This window comes from Epinephelus lanceolatus, chromosome 2 (genome assembly GCF_041903045.1).
Source record: "Epinephelus lanceolatus isolate andai-2023 chromosome 2, ASM4190304v1, whole genome shotgun sequence".
In the NCBI taxonomy this organism is placed as follows: Eukaryota; Metazoa; Chordata; class Actinopteri; order Perciformes; family Serranidae; genus Epinephelus; species Epinephelus lanceolatus.
The window spans coordinates 33962111-33981361 of record NC_135735.1 but is presented as its reverse complement, the minus strand read 5'-3'; the positions used below and the strand labels follow the sequence as shown (position 1 = coordinate 33981361).

Genomic DNA, 19251 nt, shown 5'->3' with positions numbered 1-19251 from the left:
TTTAGCCACGCTAACGGTGTGTTGTTTGCTTGCTCCACCGCTTTGGTGCAGACTGACATATGTAAACAACTATTGCATGGACATTTTGTACAGACATTCATGATCTCTAGGATTAATCCTTAAGACTTAAGCAATCCCCTGAATTTTTCTCTTGTGCAACCAGCAGGTTAAAGTTTTCAACAGTATCAGTCAGATGGATTGGCACAGAATATACAGACATTCATGACACCTTCAGGATGAACTGTAATAATTTAGGTGATCCCTTAATTGTTCATCTAGCGCCATCATCAGGCCACAATTTAAACATGTTCAATACTTTATGTTACAATATTTGGCTTATGACCAAATATCTGCACAACTAATGTCATTCCCATCAGCCTCTGCTGTGTTTTGCATTTTGTGCTAATTAGCAAATGTAACACATGCTACTACAGCGAGCATGGTAAACATTACACTTGTGAAACATCAGTATGTTGCATTTAGCTCAAAGCACAGCCTCAGAGCCGTTAGCATGGTTTCAGACTCTTAGTCTTGTTTATTCATGCTCAGTTATTGAGTTAGAGAGATTTCCAATGAGTCGTCCAAGTTAAAGGACAAAATATGTCATTTGTGACTGCTGTGTAGAAAAACACACAGAGGAGTTTTAGTCTCGGTTTAGTCCTTTAAATAATTAAGGGAACTTGATGATGATTATTATGTACATCCCTCGCAAATGAACACATATAAATACTCTGTGGCTGCTAGTACTCAGCTACATTCCTCAGTTTTTAGTGCAGTTTGAGCTGCATGCTCTCTGTCAGGTCAAATGTGTCCTGCACACAGTGAAAGTCAGCACAGAAGTAAGACTTTCTATATGCACTCACTGACTGCATTGTTTAGTCAGTGTTGGGGAGTAACTACATGCAGTTGCATGTAATTAAATTAAAAAGTGAATGTAATTGTAATCAGCTACAGCTACTGAACAAAATATGAAAGGGTTACAAAGGGTTACATCTGATTATATTCTTTAGAGTAAAAGTTTATAAGTAGTTTGTAACATTTATTCACCATGCAGGAATGCCTTCTTTTGGCGTAGTCTATTTCCAGACATTTTTTAGCTTTATTGCCCAATTAAAACATTTGTTAGGAAAAAAAAGAAGTAATCAGATCACACACTTTTTAACACATTTTAACAGGGTAACTAGAAATCTGTAACCTATTAAATTACAAAACTACACTATGCACTATAGTGTATTCCTGTCATTGATGCGTGACCACCTTTCTAAATAGATTGCTCATTCTGTTAGTGAAGGCATACACATGATTTTGACCTCAAGACTTTGATGAGAAACAGACACAAAAGTGTTTGGGCTCCACTTTTATCAGTTAAAGTAAGTTTTTAGCCGAACGTCCATAAAGACATGAAATGCAGAGAGCTGCAGACCAGAACAAACTTACAGCGTATAATTAAATTCAAAGAAGACCTTATTCTTCACCCAAATAGACTGTTAGCAGACAATCACAGCAGTAGTTTGATGGTTCATTGTATTCAAACAGTAATTATGTCCTAAAATACAGTATTCATCTTTCAGCAAGAAACCCAGCCCTGTCTTTATTCTCCTCCTACAGCTCACTCCCAGCACTATGAACACGTTTAAAGATTTCTATTCCAGTTTCAATATGTGGACTGTATTATTTTTATCATTTTGAAAAATCTTACATTTCCAGTTTCTCTTTAAAACATACATTTTGTTTTATTTTTTTTGCTGATTCTGATAATTCTATTCATAAAATATCTTGTTGATCTAAATGTAGCTGCAGACAATCACAAGTTTCCCTTGAAATGAAACCTAATTTGAAAAATACTCCTGATGCAGTTGTCTGACTGTGGCAAGACCTACATGCACATGCAGGTTCAGTTGTGAACAGTAAGTTGTCTTATATTCATAGTTTCAGTGTCTGTGTAGAAGTTCAGTTTTTGGGCAGACATGACTCAGTCATCTCGCTTATTTCATTGCCAGACAGTCCATAAAATCACTCCACTAAAACTGCAAGGAAAACATTACGTGGTTGTTATTGTAGAACAGAAAAAACACAATGAAGAAAATTCCATTTCACACTTTAAACCCAGGGCAAGGCAATAATTCAGTATTAAAAGTGGAATCACACTGTGGTGATATGAGCCGATATGAGCCGTTTATTTATACAAATGTATGTTAAAGTGTGTCCAATAAATGATCCCAAGCAATTTGTATTTTACAGTAACAAAAAAGTTAATCTACTTTTTGATTTATGTGTGTGTGTTTTGTCTGGTGTAACACACAACACTGAAATACACTTCATTGCACTGATGTGTTTGGGAAATACTGAGCATACGAGACTTGGATTATACTGCCCAAATTGTGTGAGAGTGTGCAGAGATGTTTTGATAAAGTAGTGCTGTTCTTAAACATGTTCCCCAATCAATCAGTAAATCAATATGTTCACTGTTTTCCGTGGAGGCATACAAAAAAAAAGTTTTATCCACGAATTCAAGGTAACAGCAGACGAACTGATGTGCAAATGATCATTTTGAGGGTGAAGTTTTCCTTTAAATATTTTACATGTCATCTGTCTCATTAAGTACGTATATATAAATACTTATATCATCCCACCCACTCTAAAAATATACTTTTGAAATGTTTGGTAGCCTCTGTGACAAGAGTGGATAAGTTGTGTAGCCGTCGAAGTGCCTTAATTTTTTAACCTTACTTAAGCATAGTCTGCCACCTGCTGGTTCTTTTGTAGTAAACTTTTAAGGAGCTTGCTGTAGATTATGATTGGAGTTACAGTAATGTCTCATTGAACTGAGTTTATTGAATATACATTACAAATGTTAAACATTTGTCAGTGACCAGAGAAACATGCAGAGACATCTAAGGTACACAAAGTGCACCAAACTGAATGTAAATCAAATACATTTGAGGTTTTTACACATGATACAAAGCAACTGTGTAGAAAGACATGTAGACCTATGTGTGTCTCTCAAGGATGATGGAAGGAGAGAAGAAAAGTTAGTCTACAACAGTGCCAGGCTCCATGTCCTTCAATCAAAGCCTCAGACATGATAGGTATAATAACACAGTTTGACAAGCCTTCTCTTTGTGATTGCTGGAGTCATATAAACTACCAGATACAAAACAAACAGAGAAAACATCCACACTGTAATTATGACAGCAGTTACTGTCATCATGTCAGTCCTTAGCATAATATTTTTATTGAGCTGAGCTTAAAGGTTAACTCTTGACCTTTGTTCTTGTAGAGCTTGTTATGGCTCACTGCTGTATTTCTATAAATAAAATAAGCTGCCAAGTAAAATAATTTAGAAATTTTGGACCTTCAAACACATCAAGAACCCCAACTTCACGCTGATGACATGTTCAGGTAAAATGGGACAGCTGGTGAGATAAAATGGGACAGTTGTTTTTGTTTGTTTATTAAGTGATAAAATCCATTTATCCATTCAGTCATTCATTCCTTAAATCGTGTGTGTATCCTTGGTGCCACGTTGTCTAAAATGGAGGTGTATGTGTGTGCATGCAATTCTGGGACATTCTGGACTATTGCGGCTGACATGGACTCACTGCATCATCTTTAATATCGCGAAAAACGAGAAGAAATGTCTGTGATATGACAGAGTGGCACACAATAGCATATATCATGATTTCATGGCACCTGGTAGGCTAAATAGGGTGAAACCTCTGACCCCAAACCTCTTTTTTTCGGTAATATTTGGGTGATGGGGACAGGATTGGGACCACATATTGTTACTGATTTAGGCTAGTGTAAGCATATTTAGTGCACAGTTTATTTCATACTTTGATATCATTTCACATGCAAATTTTTTTTACCCTGTCCATCATAATGAATTAAGACTCTGTGAATGTTAAAAAATGTTTGAGTTAAAAAAAAGAAAGAATAAATTTAGTTGAGCTTTAAAAATGCTAATCAGAATTAGGGTTGGGCTACAAGGTCAAGGCCAAGTGTTGGTTTTGGCTTTGATAGTGTATTAGTGTAAACTTGGTGCTTTTTGTTAGCTGGCCAGTTCAGCTAAAATGGCCTGCAAAAAAACACAAAAATATTCCATAAATATTTTTACGGTTGATTAGGGTTCTGCACACATGATGAGGTTGGGAAGCACTAATCTAGAGTATACAGAGCATACACAATGGTTCTTTATTGTAAGGTTGATAATTTTGTTTTTTAGCAAAGCCTTCTAGCACTGTCCCATTCACCCAAAGCGTTTTTGGGCTAATGGGACAAATAAAATCAGCTTAATTTTAAAAGCAGACATGGAATATGAACACATCTTTTCTAACTTTGGAGCCAAAGTACATCATAATCATGTTTCCATCAAAAAGGTGTGCAATATGTTAGCTATGACAGTTGTTTGACCTTATGATTAAAACTAGCTAAAGCTCAAGTCATTTTCCTCAGCTGTGGGTCAACTTCCTGTTTGAATCTTGCCCCACTGACCTACATGATGTCACATTTATGAGGGCATTCAATTTTGATTATGTGGTTTCACAGCTATGGCTCAGCAAAAAAAAAAAGTTTTTTTGTTGTTGTTTTTTCCCTCTCATCAGGTGAGAAAATAAACCCTGTATAGCTATACAGTCCCATTTGACCTTATGTCCCAATCACCCTCAATTCACCCTATATGCTGGTTTCACTTCAGAAAAATGTCCCATTTTAGCTTGATTTTTTCCCCTATTTTACCTGAATGTGTTAAATACTCACTTAAACATCTTTCCCATAAAGTGTATTGTGAAAATAGTTTGATGATAAGTCAAACATTTAACAAAATGCAACATCTCACAGACATTTTTGTTATTATACCCTTATTATTTTAGCCACGTCCTACCCATCTGGGTCATCTTAACCACTAAATGTTGGGACCAGTGGTTTTTGACTCTCTCAGACCAATAAAAATGATTGTCTCATGTAAAGCACATTTATATTAACAATGCACTTAACATGCTTAATGACTGGCTGCTAATATTTAAAGAGGGCAACATGTAAAACCGCATTTGTCCCATTTTACCTGGAGTTTCATATGACCTGACGTCACCCTATTTGAACATATATTCAAGAACAGTATACTTAATCAAATATTTGACCGCATGCCTTTGATTGGTAAATGTTTACACTGAGTGTGGTATTGATGTTCCTGCTCATGTAACGGATTTTAATAATCTAATCTCCTCTCTGGTCTTTGTCATTGTGCTACAATCGTAAATTGATCTTTCACTTTTGTAGTCTTCAACAATTGCTTGGCGCATGCGCAGTGCAATCTGGGAGCGAGATGGAATGTTCTGGTTCTCGCACGGAAGTCTCGCGCATATTTGGCAGCCTCAGAGGCGCAACGAAAGCAGAAACAGCGCTGCGACTGGAGCGACGAGAAGGGAACCGACGGCCCTTTGGCTGAGCTGAACTATTTGGATTTGGGGCGAAAGAAGCGGCACTTGCTAAAATGACCAGTGGGTATCGACATATATTTTGACTGTAAGGCATTCGTGTACTTTACTGGATTGCATGTACACTGTGCTCGTTGTTTATGCCGCTCGTTAGCCTTGGCCACCGCCGACCTGGGTTCCGTCTATTTGCTGAAATGGACCGAATGTTATTTTACGCTAGTGTTGTCATCTTGGTTTGAAACTCACACACACGAATGGATGTGCTGTCTCTGTGGGTTCACATGGAGTAGACGGACTCATGCTACAGCGTGTGTCAAATAGCTGTGTGTGTTGTGTTGGGTTTGTTGAACGTTCGTCAACATGGGTAGGCCAATGGCGTCGTTTGTCCAGCTGCTAGTCCGAGCCTCGGCCTGTTGTAAAGCCAGTTAGCAGAGACATAACACGAGTATTTAGCCTTACGTTTGGCGTTAGCGCAGATTGTAGCAGGCAGACTAGTAATTTGTGTTTTCTTATGCCTTCATCGCCCATGTTCATGTATCGGACTGGTTGGACAGCCTGTGTTGTGATGGCAGACGCTTTGCTGCTCTCTCTGCTGTTGTTCTGGCATGAAGCTGCTCCGGAGCGCCCCTCTGCCACGTCGGCTGCTTTCATATTTTGCACCATTTTTTGATTTCTGCCGTCACACACACGTATTTAATGTAAACGGACTGTTGTTTTATGTTAGATTATGGCCTGTACACACTTTGGAAATGCCTTCTTTGTTGTGAGGTTTTTAAGGGTGTAGCTCACATACCTGATGTGTTACTCATTTAAATGCAGGTTGTTGTATTGCATTGTCTTTATTTGTTCTGTCTGACATGCAGGAGGAAACCAGCGTGAGCTTGCACGTGCAAAGAATGCCAAAAAACAGAATGAACATGGCAAAGGGAAGAGGAGCGATGATGGGCTGTCTGCTGCTGCTCGGAAGCAAAGGTAGGCTTGCAATGGTGTTTTTTTTTGCAGCTCCATAACCAAGTTGTGTTGTAGCATGACTTGAATTCAGGGCTCTGTGGACTATTTCACTCCTGGGTGATCATGCATTTTTTTGTCATATAGAAACAAATTCTTGAAGCCTCTTCATGATAGTTATACAGCATATAACTCCTGGTATGACCAGGGCTGCAAAAATAACCTTCCATTACTTTTCTGGTTAAAAAGTTGTCACAATTTAATATTGCTGGCCAAGAATTTCCCTTAACAGAGTCTGTTCTCTCCCCCAATGATGCTTTCTTCCAAAGGGATGCAGAGATAATGCAACAGAAGCAGAAAAAGGCGGCAGGGGCGGAAGGTGGATCGAAAGAAGGCACCAAGTCCAAGTAGAGGATGAAGACGGGAGACAAATTCAACTCAGTGCTTCAATAACATCCCATGTTCAGCATTCTTCCTGATATTTATGAGATTGGATCTGTCATTTTTGTCTAGCCTCAAGAATCTAGGACCCTACATTCTTCTCTATGGCAAATGACATTGCTTGTTGGATTTGTTATTTTTACTTGGTGAAATTATGTCTGAGCAGGTTAACGGTTGTCCCACATTGGTGCTGCATGCAGAGGAGCATCAGTGGTGTAAGCAGCAGGAGAAAGATGAACAATTCTTGACACAAAGCATCTACGTAACAGTTGTGTATTTTTGTACAAAAATGTCCCCTGCTGGTTTCAAATAAAGTGTATCTTTTTAGTTCATGCTTGCCTGAGTTATTCTGAATGCTGGTGTGGAAGATAGTTTGTGTAATATAACTTTGACTTAAATTTGGTTAAACAAACAAAAAAAGACATTATAAATACTGCATAAACTTAAACAGATAAAAGGTGAATCATTGAGATGAAATATAATTTTGCTCAGGGCCATGAAACCATGACATGTAAATGAACAGTTGAATCTATGTAGACATCTTGGATAATCATTGATTGCTTTTGTGGCGTTTAACATATGTTAAAATATTAAAAGATGATTACTGCTTAACTACTATACCTGCTAGTGATATTGGACAATCAAAATCTTCATTAATTCACATGTCTATTTCTTAAATCATCATAAGCTTTCACTCATGGTTCGTGGAGGTGCACTCGACCCCTTAATTAAAGAAAAAAAACTAAAGATAGCTATCGATTTGTTTTATTGATTTTAAAGCATCCAGGTGTATAGTTCAATCAAGTTGGGCAAGGCATAATCAATCATTTATTTGGTGTTGCCACTGTGTTTTGTCTCACCTGTTCTGAGACAGTATGCTGTCAACATAATGACTTCATAGGATAAAAACTGGGTGCGTTTGGGCTGCAGGTAAATTACAGTGTGCTCATAGCCTCCTTCCATCAATACTGGTATATCAGGCTCTGCAGTGTTTGCATCCCAGATAAATACAGTAGGCTATTATGGGCACAGTACTGTGTACACAACTTCATGCCAAACCCCTGCAGTACAGAAGAAGATGCTCATCCAGTATCGGGGTCAAGATGGCTGCGAGACACCCTACAAAGTTGACCAGCTTAACAAAGTTTGGTCTCCTGGGAAGACACTCTGGTACAGTGAGAACCATGTCATGCCAAAAAATTAACAGGCAGAATCAGGGTCTTGTTACAGCTGTTTTTTTCTTAGTTAAATTGCTACATGCAGTCTAACCTGTTCTGTTTCACTTTATTTATGTATTATGATCATTTTGCAGCCTTCAAGAACCCTGTTGTACTTTTTTTTCCACAAGTGGCATAAAAGTGTTGAAGCCAGCGTTCAACAGTATTCCCTAAATCAGTGGATCCCAACTGGTGGGTCGTGGGTCCACTCTGAATGGACTGCAAAGGACTTGCAAATGTTTCAACGTTGTTAAAAAAAAACACCCACTGTATTTTAGAGTACAATGAATTTCTGGCAAGAGCTTTTATTTTGAAGTGCAGTTTTCTGCTGTGGAGTGAGTGAATAACAGACCAGCTCGACAACATGGCCAAACGCAAGTATGACACTGAAATTATTAAAATGTGTGGACCATGAACTAATGACTAAGGAGAGTCTGGACCCCATGGCTGGACCGGTTGGGAACCACTGCCCTGAATTACTGGTTCACTACCTGAGGGTCCTCACTCCCATAGGGGTAGCCAAAACTTAACAGGGGGTCGCGAGGCCCTCTTGATTTTAAGGGGTGTAAGAAAACTTATATATGTATACAAGCTATATTCAGAGAGTCATTGCTCACTTATCCAGATAAAACAACAAAATTTGTCAAAAAATGCCTTTTAAGTATATAGGATTGTTAAATAAATACATAATGCAGATTGAGAATTGTATAAAAGTTCCAAAAAATATCAGAAAAGCTCAAATATGATGCAGTACGTGAAAATAATCTGCTCAAAATTCATCCAAACTGCTCATTTTACACTAACTTCCTACAGTTATTGCGTTCACTATCTGGGTTAATTGTGCAGTTTATCAGTTAATCTGTACTGAAATAATATGAAATATCCATAAAATATGTCACCTAGTCAGGGTTTGTCAGTTTACTCAATAACTGAAAAGGAGTCCCCTAAGCTAAAAAGTGGGACGCAATGCCCTAAATGGTCACTTATTGATACTAGTATTACAGAAAATCTCTTTATAGAAGTCCTATATTCCATAAATAACACAAGATATAGCATCCTGCCCACACGTCTTGTTATTAAGGAAAGGATACATCTGTGCTCTGTCTGGGTTGTGTAACACTGGAGTCTGCCAAATTTACTGTAATTAAACCAAGTGTGCCAGCAGGCAAAATAATAGTGGCTGCAGTCTGACCACTAGGTGGAAGCACACACCAAGGTATGTTTCTTTTTATTTATTTTTTTTTACATTTGTCAGATAGGTGTAGCAGATTAATTGTATTAGGCTGATTTGGTTATGCTATATTATACCCTCCCCCGCGTTATGTGTGTATTCAAGATTTAAAGGTATTTTGAAGAGGATAAAAAGGTTTTTGATTAACATGTTATTCATACTATTGAAATGAAGTGAATGCACATTTTCTGCTGTTGCAGGACATCTGCAATCTGTCACCCTTCATCACAAGCACAATGTGCATATTACTGATATTTCATAGTTCTCAGTAAACTATAGCTCAGCCTATTTATAGTCAATAAGCTGTGCCTACTTACTGAAATCCAGTTGAGTTTATGTCCTCCGTTCTCAGATTACAGGGCGTATAATTAAGTCACCAGTTTAGCTCTTTTCCATCTCAGATAGCAGAGGAAGTCGCTGAAGAGCTGAATAGTGATGAGGAACAAATGCAGCATCAGCAAGTTGCTTAAATTCGAGACAATTCAAACCTTATTCGCCATCATCCGTGATAGTCTGCTTACAGCTTTGGGTAGATCTCACTTAAATTCAAGCATAAGGCCCAACAGACTGACTGTGGGTTTTGGCAAGTTTTCTTAAAACAGACCAAGAGAGGAGCTCATTGGTAATGAGAGACGCAGAATGCAAAGAAAAGACAGGAGTCAGCTCGTCTAATTAAATTCATACAAGGAGCCTCATCTCTTTATGCTTCTCTGCTGAATTTGTTGAGACAGGGGGAAGTGGGTGAAATGTATTGTTGTAGCAGAGTTGTTGCTCTGCTCTTTATGATGCTGAATAGTCTGATGTCACAGAACAAATTGGGGAGAGGATGGATAACAATGTACTGCAACTGCTTGGCTTTACATATGTTACATATGGTTTAAAATCACCCAGCAAAGATGAGTGTAGTCATCCAAGTAAAGTCAAACTCTATTTATACACTCATGCAGATAGTGATACATTTTATGCTAAAGATACTGTATGAGGGTAAAATAGAAGATGGCAATATATATCCAAAATTAAAAAGTGGTGAATGGTAGTGGTTACTCATTTTGTTCGGTCCCATTTCTACACCACACTTAAAGGTCCAGTGTGCGGGCAGGATTTCGGGCTTTTTGCATCGACCACCTGAGTTAGCAGCCCCACAGCGCAATGGAAAATGGAAAAACACTGATTTTTTTAAAAAATGTGAAACTGCTTTATCCATTGTTTTCACAGGTTTAGATCATCAGGTCAGTTTGTTTTGCAGAGGAAGGTGCCTCATGGATAATTCGGCTCCTGGTAAAAACCTCCTGAATGTCTGGATCTTGAAATATTAGAGAAAATGTGAGCCCACATTAGCAGGTGCTGGGCTAGCAGCCCGTCTGCAACCCCCCACACAAAGTCGGAGAAACACTGATTTGTGAAGTGAAACTGCTTTATTCAGCATTTTTACTGAATCGCCAGGTCCGTCTGTTTTAGAGAGGAGGTGACCTCTGCAGATAAAAACCTCCTGAACAATAAACACTGAAGGAATCCTAAGTGGGAGTTGATGCTTGGCACATGGGAGAAATTTCAGCTGGTTGCAATCTGCAATCCTCCCTACTAAATCCTATGAATCCTGCACATTGCTCCTTTAAAGAAGCTCCATAACATCACATTTGTATGACGGTTCAGTATCACATCCACAGGTTGGATGTCCCACTGACAGGCTTTCAATGCTCCTGCTTGGTCCTGCTGTGATGTAGTCTAGCGAAACACACAGAGCTCAGAGCCCAGCAGGGCAGAAAAACTGACTTTAGACTGTATTTCTAATCTCACTGTTCTCTCCAAGATCCACCACTTCACAGTAGACAAAATCTGGTCCAGACATGCTGCCTTCTAATTACAAGGCCAGTGGCCGACAGTGCAAAGCTATGGTCGCGTGTGGGAGCTCAGGCATGAGTCTCTGGATGTCTACTGTTAAAAATTCTACCTTTTGTCACCTGTGTTGAATAAATACCCTCTGAGAGTGTCAGAAACCCCATTTCTCCAGATTATACCTCCCTCCTGACTGCTGCTGTGATGAAGATTTAGGTCTTCAGGGGGGTCGGTGGCTCGGTTAGCCAAGGCAGATACAATAACCTACCCAATCAGCATAATAAATGTTGGCGTTGTACATTTCTGCAAACCACGAATATGTGACATTTGAACATTATTATGAAGCAAGTATGTTGAAACTCTATATTTCTTAATGTTTCAACAATGCTGTGGTAACGTGTGGTTATGTTTAGGCACAAAAACAGAAGATCTATACACTCAGCACAGTTTCAAGGTGGACACCCAAGATTAGTGTCAACAATTAAGTTTCTGACTAAACGTCTCCCCTTCTTTTCCTGTGATGTGACATTGAATAAGGGCCAGAAAAGTGTTTTTGCAGGACATTATGATGTCATGGTGACCTTTGACCTTTTGGATATAAAATTTTATCACTTCATTATTTTCTATTTGACATTTGAGTGGAATTTTGTCACAAATAGCATTTGAGTTCTTGAGTTATGGCCAAAAGTGTGTTATGTGAGGTCACAGTGACCTATGACCAACAAATTCTAATCAGTTCATCCTTTAGTCCAGGTGGACGTTTGTGCCAAATTTGATGGCATTCCCGCAAGGCGTTCTTGAGATATTGCAGTCACAAGAATTGGGTGAATGGATGGACAACCCAAAAACATAACGCCCCAGGCCACAGCTCTTGCCTATGTGGCTGCATAAAAGCACCCAGTTTTGTTGTTCCGTTCTCGAACAATGGTCCACTGCTTGGCAGGGGTCTCGCATTGGTGTCACACCTTCCATCATCCCTCCACCTCCCGATGACAAATTCAGCTCAGATACGTCACTTTAGAAACGTTGATATGATACCTATGAAACGTGCAAATGTGGCATAACTGTGGTTTGCAGAAACGTACAATGCCAACATTTTCTTTGGCTAACTGGCTCAAAATGACACTACCATCCTGGGTTTGCCACATTTCATCCCAGTTTATCACCATCTCAAACTTACCTTAAATATCTAATAAAGCCAGACTTGCCCATCATGTTTATCATGTGGTTGATAAACACAGCCGCGGGCAGGTACTCCTCTGTTTCATTATACTGAGCCTGAAGGCAGCACAGTGTTTTAATAATACTTGCTTTGTGAAAAGAGTAAGTCATTGACACTGCTGCAACCACTTAGACAATGACTGCACAGTGAAGGATGGATGTTATAAAATGTATGCGGCTGATAGCCACACTGTGTACACAGGGCCTTATCACAGAAACTGTCTCTTCATAGCTATACTACTATAAATAATGATGGGGCAGGAGGTGCATACATCACCTATAAACTATTAGATTGCTGTAATTCTCCCGAGGTATGTTTCATGCTGCTGCATTTACACTCAGCTTCACCCAGTGCTAATTCAATTTAATATGCCTGTAAATATTTAATAACACAATTGTAATTTTAATATCAGATGTCTATATAATTCTATATTGACTCTAAAAGTTTAATAGAACAGTAGGAAGAAAAATCATAAAATGCTTTCAGGGTCATAATGACTGTAGTGAGCTACAACAGATTTACAGTACGCTGCTTCAATAGATGCTGTGTGTATGCGGAGAAATGGACAAAGTGTACTTTTCCTGTCCTGCTTCGCTGTTATTTAATGGTCTTGAACCTCTTAGCCTCTTGCACACATGACTGGTTGGTTCTTATGATGACAATCCAGGAGCTGAAGCTCATTTTACTGTATGTAATTTTCTGAACCAGAGTCAGATGAGCTTCTGGAAAGCAAATGTCTGCATATATGCAAGAATATATATGTACATCCATGCACTTTGGACCTAATAACTGGCCTCTGATTGGCTGAAACATGGTGGGAAATTATTCATTCCCACCACAAAAAAAAAAAAAACCCAAAACACATGAGCTATGATGAGACTGAACCAAAGTGAACGGGACAACAGGAAAACATGTCAGTTCTATTTCTCTTCTCTTTATCAGGAGATATTTTGCGTTATTACCAGATGAGTTAAAAATCATCATCCAATCATCAAACAATATGATGAACTATCGTGTGAATACCCAGTGTGAAGTGTTGAAGCAAGATGAGATGGTGTGTGACCTGGGAAGTTGAGTTCAGACTGATTTAAAAGATCTCCCAGCTCCCTTCATTGACTGTGAAAAGTAAATCTGCTTTTCAATTTCACCATCAGCGAAGCGTTGCCATGAAATATGCAATGCAATCACAGCTGAAATGCAAGCTGACTGTAATTGTTTTCAAGGCTGAGGCAAACAAAAGGCACTTTTCACAGCGCAGTGATTTGTTAATAATGAATAGCAAATTACTGTCTTTGCTCTTCATCAAATGGCCGGTGACAGCAGATGAGCGGCTGGAGTTGAAAGTAAATGGGATCTGTCACGGAGCATCAAAAGACAGAGGATACATCAAGATTTAGCTGGATTCAGAGGAACAGTAAGACAGACGGACATGGGCTGAAAGTGAGAAAAAATGGAGAATCTTTTTGTTTTTATTCATCCTGAGTCATTATGAGGAAAGATGTTGGACGAGAGTCCTCTGCACAGTCACAGTCAGCTCTGGGTATCCACTCCGTGCTATCCATTAGACCATCACAGCCTTCACACACATGGGCAGTCTGTGAGGGAAGAGGCCTATTATTCCTGCTGGCAGCTGATCTCTCTCAGCAGGGGTGTTAGGACATCAATAAGGTGAGATTTATTCACAGTGCACTGTCCTGTCTCAGCAGAGCTCCTCGCAGAACATTCTGTCCATGTTCAGGCTGGCTTTGGGTTTCAGTTAGAAGCTCAACAGGATATTGACTCTGGGGTCAGTGTTGACATGGGCCATAAGCAGGCACTTTTTCATTAGTGCGTAAGGTTAAATAAGTTGTAGTTACATGTCCTGATGCAAGAACATAAAGCAGATTCTTTTTTGTCACAGACAGGGGGCTCACAGGACATGCTTTGTGATGTCATTTTCACAGGCATGATTTGGTGCTCCGAGCCATGTAGATAGTTGTAAAGAAGTCATCAAAACAAAGTTGGAAACTGATCTTGATGTACAGTTTGACAGTGTTACTGGATGTGCTTACAATGTTTAGGATTTAAGGTTACACTTGATCGATGGGAAATATGGATGGTAGTTTATCGTTTAAAATTAGATGGACAGACTGTCAGTAGGCATCCGGATGCCCTTAGATGCATCTGCCATTTCTTAATACAGCTGAAGTGGTCTTTATCAGACATAATTAAACCCCAGTGATGTATGGACTTATATAACTCCAATGTTTGTCCACTTATATGTGATGTAATGAGTGTGACTTGGTCCCACGTGGGCCTGTGACTATTCCTGCACATGCTGTCCACGTAGCCATACTGTGCCTGCTGGCAGCTGACTTGTACTACTGATTAACAGTGTCAAAGAATCAAACTGTTCTCCTGAATTTTACCACTCCATGAACTGTTACTTCACATAAACCCATGTAAACATAAAGAAAACATAGAGAAAACTCCCCCAGCTTACATTACTTTGTCCAATAACCGGCACCAGACAATGAGAAGCGTAGTTATGTAGGCTGTGTTGCATACCGGCCTGCAAAAAGTCATGTTCAATAATTGTGCAGTAATATTTAAGTTAACAAGCTAACTACCTTTTCTGGTGTTTGTTTAGGCCCATATTGCAGCATTGTTCTTAGTGATTTAAAAAAACAGTTTTTACCAGGAGCTGAATTATCCACAGAGGTCTCTCTCTCCAAAACAAATGAACCTGGTGATTTAAATGGGTAAAACACTGAATAAAAAAGTTTGACATTATAACATCTGCGTTTTTCCAGCACTACTTGTCGTGGAGGGGCCGCTAACTACAGTGGCTGACATGTAAACACAAATGGCCCTATCTAGAGCCAGTGTTTGGTTTGTCTGTTCTGGGCTACTGTAGAAACATGGTGGTGCAGCATGGCAATCTACATGGAGAAGGACCTGGGGACCTGTCCCCTATGTGAATATAAACAGCTCATTCTAAGGTAACAAAAACACAAAAAAATCCTATTTCCAGGTGATTATACACTAATGAAAACATACTTATTATATTAAATTCTATTTCTGCCAGTATATCCCCTAAATCCTACAAACTGGAGTTTATGTTTACAGAAGACAACATGATTACGACATTAGCTGACTGTGTAATTGCCACATGGAGAAATATGGGCCAGTTACAAATTAGCTGCCGAGTCAGAACTTTTTATTGTTGCTGAACACAATGGTATGTTTAGAAATTATTGGGTAATCCTTTTAAACAATGCTACAATTATTTGTCTGTAACTCTGTGATTTCTTGGGAGATTATCTTGGGGCAACACTGTTGTTAAATGATTTAAAGGAAAAACATGTCTTTCTTCATTTCTTCTTCTTTCTTAAATCTCTGAGGAAGACCACATGATGTGGTTATAGTTTCCCAAAAAAGCTAGCAGAAAACTGTCAGAAAAATGTCTTATTTTCAAACTACTTTTTCTTAAACCAAGAATGAACTTTAATGTCCAGTTTTATATTACTGACATGAGCCATTTTCTTTTTACACATTTCTAGTATCAACACCAGAAATAAGTCATCTGTTGATCTTCCATGGCCTCTGCTGTTAGTCAGGCATGTCCCCTTGCTTTCCTAGAAAGAGACATCATTTGCCAATTTCTACATGTCATAAATGTTTTTCTTTGGCACACAAGCAACAAAAGAAGTCAAGAGAAAAGATATTGCAAGCAGAAAATGATCAGCCTGAAGGTTGATGATTAAATTGTTGCTTTGGGAAAGAGATCTGAAAAAGGGAAAATGAATAATATTGCTCTCTGTGCAGCTCTTCTCTCTGGCCTAACCTGCCCTTTTCAATAGCAGAAATGAATGCTAACCAAATTAGATTAGATTGGAAACAAGTCACAATTCATTTTTATTTAAAGTGTCCCAAACAAATTAAGAAAATCTGTGGTGATCTCAACTGTCTCTACTCTCCACTTTCCTTGTCTTGTGTGTGGATCTGTGTGTGTGCTTGTGCACTTGTTGCGTTGCAGTTTCAAAACTTATCATCATGCCACAACCACTCACTAAATGTCCTGTGACTTTAAATCCTGCAACATACAGTACAGCCAGACCAAACCAGACAAGATGAGGTTGATCTAGATTCATGGATCCAGTGTCTTGTCAGTATTATATAGGAGACTATTGATGTAAACTGAGAAGAGAATTGGAACAAGTTAGGAGCCCTGTGGGACACCTTCAGAAACATATTTTGAAAGAAGTTTTTTTTAGATGTAATAATTAAAATGTTAGAGCTGAGGTTTTATGGAAAGACAGTGATGCTGATTTTACAAAGAAGAAAGCCCCAGGAAACATCATGGGAGGCTAATGGGTTGCATTTGGGTAAATGTGTAAATATCTGTGAACAATGAGATGATAAACGTGGTTTTAATATTCTCCAGAATTGAGAATGAAACATCTTCCAGTAAGAGTCTGTTTTTTGTTTATGAGGCCAGATGGTCAAAATTTACATTCAAAAACTGCACTTTTGTTTATTTAAACGCACTTTACCATCGCCTGCAGATCATCAAATGGTCGGATAACATCTGTTATTTCACAACGACGACAGATGATACATTTTTTCCTCTCTCAGAGGAGACCATATGTAATGTGGCCTTAATGTAATACAGTAAACTGTGAATCATCCAGAACAGGCTGGATGTTTGCAGATGTCTTGTGCAAATGACAGCATTACACATGTGGAGGAGGAGGTGAGGACTTACTTGATGTTTGCAGGTGTGGTTTAAAATAGATGAGAAAAACTAAATAATATAATGTTTTAAATGTTCCACAGAGAATACATTGAAAAGATGTACTGATGAACGATGAGGACAGGCACAGACAGATCTTGGGACCTCTTTTATGTCCAGGTCGATATTCAAGTCTGGTTTGACATGAGGACACTACAGGTGGAGAGAGAAACCAAACCCAGTCTTTACCTGTGTTGCAACGTGATCAAACAGAGCAGCATTGTGACAGAGTCTCTGTATCATCATCTCTCTGTCCCTACTGAATAAACATTCAGTTCTGTTTTGGCAGCTAAACACAGAGTCCAAAAATACCTGGATGTACTGATTTACGTCAGGGTTTATGTCAGGGTTGCCCTCTGAAACTGTGTGTATCTATGACCAGTGTGCAGCAAAATTAGGTGTGAGGAGCTCAGGCCTTGCTTACAGCCATCACTGCTACCACACTCATTGCATTAATCAAAAACACTTAAACCTCTCATTAATAAACACATAAGTAAACATTAAATAAACAATACAACAAAATTTAGCACATGAGGAGGGGGTTAAAGTTACAGGTTTGAGGTTTCAGTCAGCTGTCGGCCCAGCAGTTTGACAATGAGCCTGTGGTGGTGAAACATAAATGAGGCAGCTGATACCAATCAGCTAATGCTAGCATGACTTCAGTGCTGAAGAAAACGAAATACAATTAACTGACAAATTAAATGATTTAATGTTTTTTTTTCTGACAAACTTTTTTGAATAACATAATTTAAATGTAAATTTACTCAATCGCTTAATGAATTGGATTTTAAAAGTAGCAATTAATTATTTTGATTAGATTAACCACTAAAATGCATATAATTATTGAGGTAATTATTTAGTTTGATGACAACACACATTTGAAAGCCACAGAGGTGTCAGTATGGGCAAAGGTGTAGTACACGGCGGGGATGCAGGGGACACAGCCCCCTCAATATTTACAACATGTGCAGTTGTTCCCTCCTCCATAAAAATATCAAATAGCAGAGGACCTTTATTTTAAGGAAACTTGAACACATTTGCACCATAAATAGATGCAAATAGGAACAAATTGGTGCATAAAAATTCACCAGAAAGCAGGAAATTAAGTGTTTGATGCTCACATTTTTTGGCAAAGGCCCCCAAAGTCAGTGGTGCACTGAAGGTATGGTATACGGGGTATATTTTTAAAAAGTCTGTTTGCTTGTTAGTCCTGCACCTGTACTATCTTGGATGTGCGTGCTCTACCCTACTTTGTATACGGGGTATACCCACCTCCTTTTCTGGCCATTTACAATATACACACCTATCAGCCAAAAATGCCAAAACCAAAAGCCAAAAGCTGGAATACATAGGAGAGTATACCCACTTCCTCCTCTGTAACCTACCCATCAATGCAGTAGAACACCCACCACATTAACTACCACTACTACACTGCCCAAAGCTGAAAACCTATACCCTTATGTATGGAAAATCTGATATTCACACCAGACCAAGTACACCCCCCCTGTAGTGACAGCACCTCCTGATGGCAGTTACCTCTCAGCAGGACAATGTACCTTGCCACACCGCAAAAACTGCTCAAGCTCAAGGCCTCAACCTGGCCTCCAAATTCCCCAGATCCCAATCTGATCAAGCATCAGTGGGATATGCTGGTGCCCCACCTTAAAACCCACAGGACTCAAAGGATCTGCCCCCAATGCCCCATCGCTAGACGACACAGGATACTCAGAGAGATCCTGTGCCAGTGCCTCGACAGATCAGAGACAAGTCTGATCCAAGGAGGCCCCAAAGCGGTACCTCTGTGGTACTGTCATGTCCCACAGATGCTCGATCAGATTGGGATCTGAGGAATTTGGAGGCCAGGTTGATGCCTCGAGCTCTTTGTCACGTTCTGTGGACCATTCCTGAGCGTTATTTGCAGTGTGGCATGGTACACTGTCCTGCTGGTGGGGGCACTGGCATTGGGGAGTGCCGCTGCCATGAGGGGTTGTTTTCGGTCTGCTATGGTGTTTGGGTGCGTGGAGCATGTCACATGGCATCCACATGAATGTCAGCAGAACATTGTCATTTGTCTGTGAGCCATTTTCACATTCCCTTTCAGTCCAGGACTACAGCAAACTGCAGCACAAAACAGACTCACGCATGCA

General features: G+C 39.4%; 1 protein-coding gene across 1 annotated transcript; it reads left to right on the top strand.

Moving 5' to 3' along the window:
* Window positions 1–5359: 5359 nt before the first annotated feature.
* Window positions 5360–7156, top strand: serf2b (small EDRK-rich factor 2b). The gene is made up of 3 exons (XM_033650267.2): window positions 5360–5498; window positions 6299–6407; window positions 6713–7156. The coding sequence occupies exons 1-3, from the start codon at window positions 5492–5494 to the stop codon at window positions 6792–6794; spliced, it is 198 nt and encodes a 65-aa protein (XP_033506158.1). The 5' UTR covers window positions 5360–5491; the 3' UTR covers window positions 6795–7156.
* Window positions 7157–19251: the final 12095 nt, after the last annotated feature.